Genomic DNA, 6,239 nt, shown 5'->3' on the forward strand with positions numbered 1-6,239 from the left:
ATGTCAGCATCTGTGAAGCCTTTCCTGACCCACTCACTCCTTCCTGGGCTCCAGAATCCCTCCTATAATCCTGAACACACATCTCTCCTAGAAAGGTCGTTCTGAACTATTGCACCCACTCACAGGCCTGCCTGGTCTTCCCTACTGGCTTGGGCTCACCTGACGTACTCCAGTAGCTCTGGTCAGCACGTAGAGCAAATCCTTTAAGTGCTCCCAACCCCAGTTTGCTGAAAAGATGTGAGAATCCAAAGAGAACTTTGTGCTAAGCAAGTGTTCTCATTGCTTTCACAGTAAGAGGCAAACTAATATCTACCTTGACTTGCCTGTGTAGGAATCCTCACAGGAAAGATGAATGGGGTGTGATCTTTTTGTAATTTCCCCACTTTTCCAGTCAAAGGAAAGGCTAGTTAGAAATAAACCATTAATCTGTCTCCCTGGAGATCCCTCCCAGCCTTCTCTGGAGTTCAAAGTTAATGATTCTGAGCTTGTTTTCCTCACTGGGCCCATTTGTATCTAATCATTGACACATTCCCTCCTTTCTTCAGAATTCTTGACTCACTCTGGTAAGTCCTTATCCTGGGGATCGGGAACCTTGTTTGGCTGGTGAAAATGGTGGGTGTGGGTAGATCTTGGGCTGTCTTTCTCAAAAGATTCCCATCCTCCCCGGCCTTGTCCACCACGCTGTCTCCCTTCACAAGCTGAAGTCTGAGTCCTCAAATTTTAGAAACTAACTGCAGAGGTTCAAGCAACAAAGATAATATGACCTAAGTTATCACCTCCTTTGTGTGAAGTTTGAGGAGTGGTTTAGAGGATGCCAGAAGAAACTTCTTAACTCTTCTGTTAGAAAAAGAATTCTGGGTCCTATCTTTCAAAAGTTTAGTTAGTGGCTGTGGGGAGGAGTGAGAGAAAGGCCTGGAATTCCAAGATCTGTTTATAACTATAATACAAACAGGCCGAGGCTGGGGAGAAAAGCCCAGGAGCCAGGCACAGCTTAAGAGATGGTCTGAGTAATCTTCAGATAAGGCCAGGGTTTTGAGCTCACTAGTGTTTAAAAACCACCCCATAAGGGCTACCAGGAGTCTCTTCAACCCCCAACTGCTGTCTTCTCTTAATCCTGTAGACTTAGTGTGCATCTCTCTAGAGGTCTGGTTGCAGGTTCTTGTGATAACTCCTCCTATGCTCCAGAGAGACCCCTGCATACCTTAGATAGGACTGCATAAAGTTATGGTAACAGGGCAAGTGCTTTCTGAACCTCAGTGTCCTCATCTGTAAAAGGGGGTAAAGCATTCTTTCTTAATATTTAACCATGGGTTCTTGTACATACATACTATTTAAAATTTGCCCTAACAGTGACTCCAAAAGTCTGATAAAGGAATAAATTGATTAAGTCAGTGGCAATAACAACTTAATTACAACTGCCATCACAATTACATCCTGATATGGATAAACCAACACGAATCACTAATGCCCATGTACCTGCTTCCTTGCATAATGAACACAATCCTTACCAGACACAGGTGGCTGACGCCTGTAATTTCTATTCAGGAGGCAGAATTCAGAGGATGCAGGAGAGCCTATTACAAAAATAACCAGAGTAAAAAATAACTGGAGGTGTACCCTGAGTGCTGCCCACCCCCAAAAGAAAATACCACTGAAAGTCTTGAGACCATCTCTTGTTCTCATCTTTTGCTTTTCCACCAGCCTGAATTTCCCCATTCCCTTGTTTTTATCTAGTTTGATCTTGTTTATGAACTTGTAGAATGGTATCCTATTGTTTTTGTTTGTTGTGGGTCGTGGGGCCTGAATTGTGGGCCTGGCACTGTCCCTCAGCTCTTCAGCTCAAAGCTAGCGCTCTACCACTTGAGCCACAGCACCATTTCTGGCTTTTTCTGCTTATGTGGTGCTGAGGAATTGAACCCAGGGCCTCATGCATGCAAGGCAAGCACTTTACCACTGAGCCACCTTCCCAGCCCCCTATTGGTTTTTAAAAAATATTATGAAGCCAGGCATCATGGCCTACACCTATAATCCTATATATTCAGGAGTCTGAGATTGAGGATCATGGTTCAAAACCAGCCTGGACAGGAAATTCCGTGAGACTCTTATCTCCAATGAACCACCACCAGAAAACATGAAGTGGTGCTGTGGCTTAAGCAATAGAGCACTCGTACCTTGAGCTGAAGAGCTGAGGGACAACAGCCAGGCCCAGAGTTCAAGCCCCACCACCACCACCACCCACAAAATACACCTATATCACATTGAATATCTCATTCCATATCTCACTATAATAGTACTTCTTGATGGAAATTTTGACTGTTTCCAGTGTTTTGGTCAATAGTTTCATAAATGTCACCTATTTTCATAATCATCTCCTAGAACAATCTGGGTTGCAGCATATACCTCCAGACTTCCAAAGGTTACACAAAGATTCCCCCCTCTGATTGCCAGCAAACAATGCTGCCTCTCCTTTCCCATCCTCCCTTATCTTCCCCCTGGACTATGGGCTTTAGTGGAAGAAAAGCTCATCACAACACAGGGAGAAAGTGGAGTAGAACTCTCAGCACACAGACTTTGGCTCTCAAAGTCAAGAAGGGGCTGAGTCTTCACACTGGCTCTGTTGAGCCCGAGGGTGAGCAGTGGGGATCCCTTTGACTGCCCCAGAGTCTCAAGTACAGTTGACATCACACAATGCACTGTGACGTCGCCCCTGAGCTATGGGACAATTCAGACAGCGTGCAGCAAGCCATTCCCAGGTTGAATGGTTTTTTATTTAAACTGCAGTCGTGGAAGATGGAATCGGCTCTCTCGGGGTACTCCCTGGAGCCCTGAGATCCCTTTGCAGCTTATGGCACTGGCTTCTATTTAATGGCTTTCAAGGGTCATTGTCTCGACGATATCAGATGTCACAGAATTAATGATCTCCAATCCCTGGCCACGCTCTGCTGTCTCCATGATGGCCTCCATGTTGGCCCTCTCTACTGTCTTAGCCACGATGTCGACAGATCTGCCACGCGATGAGGCGATGCCTCGGGGTGAGGCCATCCCCTTTGTAGTAAGGTTGGATCTGATGTTCTTCAAGAAAGAGTTGATCCGGCCGAGTCTCTTGTTTGTAGAAGCTGAACTTGCAGTGGAAAAGCTCCTCCCGGACTTGTGGGAGGTCCTTGACTCCTTTGAGATGGGGATGTGGCCACTGCCCTTGTGGGAGATGTTGCGCCTATTTTCCCAGGAGCCCACTGAGCCTGTTTCCTTCTTATCATCTCTAGTGGCTCTGTGACTCGATGATTTTCGGGTTATCTTGTCCCCCTCTGTCTTGCGATGACCTTCCCCGGTCCTGGTTTGATGTCTTCCTCTATCCTTTTCTCGCTGCTCCCTTCTTTCCCTCTTCTCCTTGCGGGCTGTGTCCAGAGAGATTCTCTGCTGGCCAGCCTGTCTACCCATACGGCTTTCATTCAGCAAGGGGGAGCCGAGCAATTCAATGGCTAAGTCACTCTCTAGTTCAACATTCTCGTGAGTAACGTCTACTCTTGTTATTCCCACGCTGCCTTCTGGGCAGAGGCCGGTGCCTGTGTTGGGAATGTGCTCTATGGATTTGCTTGCTGTTCCTGCCTTGGCAACCCTAAAGCTCTTTGGGGATGTCTTGGAAGTACCTGTGATAGTCAGGTGGCTTTTGCTTCCTCTTGCCCCTATGGCCACCCCTCCTGCAATGGCTTTGCTTACCTGCCCAGAGCTTGCAGACTTGGTTGCTGCTACACCCAAAGTGCCTGTGATTGCTGCTGCCTCTGCTCTAGCTGTTGACTCCTTGCTAAGGATGGTAAGTTTTCTTTTGGGGGTAGATGCATCAGGCAAGGTAGTGGATTTGTGGAGGTCATACTTTGTTCTCTCCCCACCAGCGTAAGCAGCGGAGGTGGCCCTGTGCACTTCATGGACCAGGTGGAGGCTCCTGATGCTGACTTGGTCCTGATCTCCTTTCCCTTGGAACTCAGCAGCTGTCAAACTTGTCCTGTCCTCTTCCTCAAATGAAGGCATGCATATTGTGTCCTCAGCCGGGATGGCGTAGGTACTGCTGTTACTGTCCACAGGCGGTCGTAGGAGGTAAATCAATTTTTCCCAATAGGCAAAGAGATCTTCCCGGGCGTCAAGAGGGGGGCACAGCTGCAGGTAGCAAGAACGGCCTGTGGCAAATTTCAGGCGAAGCTGTTGTTTCCCATGATCGTGAATAGAGATCCTTACAAACTTCAGTGGAAGGAGCCTGGTGAGCTCCAACGGCCTGGTGGCCCTGCGCTTTCTTCCCTTGTTTTGGCCTCGTCCAGCCTGGTCCTCAGTGCTGGTGGCTGGTCGAGCCAGCAGCATGACATCTGGAAGTGGGAGAATGGGGCTGGTGCTGGCAATCCCCACGGTCACCATGCGGACCCTGTTGTGCACGTCGATCACTTCTCCCCTTTTGGTGATCTGGATAAAGTCACTCTCAAATATCGGTGCATACTTGAAAATATCATACTCTCCCTTATATAGTTGCCTCTGTAGTTTCCCCATCGCAGTATTGAACAGGCCCACGCCCGAGGCACTTTGGGCGGTGTAATAGGGCAACACACACTCACTTTTCGTGGCCATCTTGTACCAGGACAGGAACTCTGGCAAGAGCGAATCGCTGTGGTCTTTCTTGGTCTTGTTGGCAGAGCTGTGTTCCTGGGTCACAGAGATTGCACTACAGCAGGTCCCTCAACCCCACCCCACCCCGCAGGGCCCCCAGGTTGCCTCAGAGCCCCCCAGAGGCCGAGCTGCGGGTGGGAGCACAGATGATTGACAAGGAGGCACTGTCGGATACTTGGACCCCAGACTGAATCCCATCAAAGGTGTAGAGATGCAGGTGGGTTCCGGCGAAGTTTTCTTCTGGGTCTAACCCCCTCACCTCCACCTTGTGATATATATAAGTATTTATTTACTTATTTAAATCTCTGTGAGAGTCTACAAACTGTAGTCCTAGTGGGAGAAAGTGGCCACCCTTTTGGCCTCAAGCCCCTACACAGCCACATTTATCCTTGTTGTCCTTTGTGACCTGTCACTGTCACATACACCTTTGTTCTCCTACTTCAGCTGTCCCCACAGGGGACAGGACTCCCCTCAACCCCCATCTGCCCTGGCCAGGGACCCAGGTAGGTAACAGAACATTTTTCAAATGGGAAGTTTTTATAGGAACGCTTACCTCCCTCCCACAAATGGAAAAGATCCAACAATTCTAGACAGTCTATAGAAGCACAAGATGACAGAATACACTTGAACCCTGAGTGTTTATGGTTTAATTTTATTGAGTAATCTATAATTGGTGGTCTTGGTTCTTATCACATCCTTTCACAAAATCTCAGTAAATGTTAACACAATGATCTTTCATTAAAAACTCTGAGGTTTAATGTAACAGAAGTTGCATCTAGACATTATACTATGCTCTGTGTGTGTGTGTGTGTGTGTGTGTGTGTGTGTGTGTGTGTACTGGAACTGGAGCTTGAACTTGAGCCTTGCATTCATGCTTAGCTTTTTAAGTCAAAGCTTGGCACTCTACAGTTTGTGCCGTACCTCCACTTCTGGCTTTTGCTGGTTAATTGGGACTTTCCTGCCTGAGCTGGCTTTGAACCATGATCCTCAGATCTCAGCCTCCTGAGTAGCCAGAATTACAGACATGAGCCACTGGTGTCTAGATGTATCCTGTATAGCACTGTAAGAACTCCTTGAGTTTGGGACTGTTGTAACTATTCTTGTTACATGGAAAGACAATGAAGGTATCTTTTGCCTACATTTAGAGATTAATAGTATTATTTGAATCCAGGTCTAGCTGTCTGATGCAAAATTTTTGTTCTAAATCACTACAACTGTTGCCTTGCAAAAATTTTTTTAAAAACATGAGTCAGTCTATTTTCAAACAGGACTAGTGTATTTGAGTTCAAGAAGACAAACATTATAGGAAGTTATATGATGAATTGTGGTGTATGTGTGTGTGTGTATTTGTGTGTGTGTGTGAGAGAGAGAGAGAGAGAAAGAGAGAGAGAGAGAGGGAGAAAGAGAAACAGAACTACCACTTCAGACAGTGGATGGGATATTAGGTATTATATTTTACAGAGTTTCTTCCCTCTTTTTGCTTGAATAAACATCCTGTGTATGAGAATTCAGTTATGTTTTTAAGGCTCCCAATTTTGCTCCTCCCTCTCTCATCTTGTCAGTAAAATACCATGTGGTAAGGGGGGAAA

General features: G+C 46.8%; 1 protein-coding gene across 1 annotated transcript; it reads right to left on the reverse strand.

The window, feature by feature from the left end:
* Positions 1–2,862: 2,862 nt before the first annotated feature.
* Fam71a (family with sequence similarity 71 member A) lies at positions 2,863–4,611 on the reverse strand. Its single transcript, XM_042682333.1, has one exon. The coding sequence runs from the start codon at positions 4,609–4,611 to the stop codon at positions 2,863–2,865; it is 1,749 nt and encodes a 582-aa protein (XP_042538267.1).
* Positions 4,612–6,239: the final 1,628 nt, after the last annotated feature.

Source organism: Dipodomys spectabilis, unplaced genomic scaffold, assembly GCF_019054845.1.
Source record: "Dipodomys spectabilis isolate Male_0828 unplaced genomic scaffold, ASM1905484v1 ptg000069l, whole genome shotgun sequence".
Taxonomy (NCBI): domain Eukaryota; kingdom Metazoa; phylum Chordata; class Mammalia; order Rodentia; family Heteromyidae; genus Dipodomys; species Dipodomys spectabilis.

Excerpts from the sequence above, each read along its gene's own strand:
- Fam71a (XM_042682333.1), bottom strand. The coding sequence starts at position 4,611 with ATGGCCACGAAAAGTGAGTGTGTGTTGCCCTATTACACCGCCCAAAGT.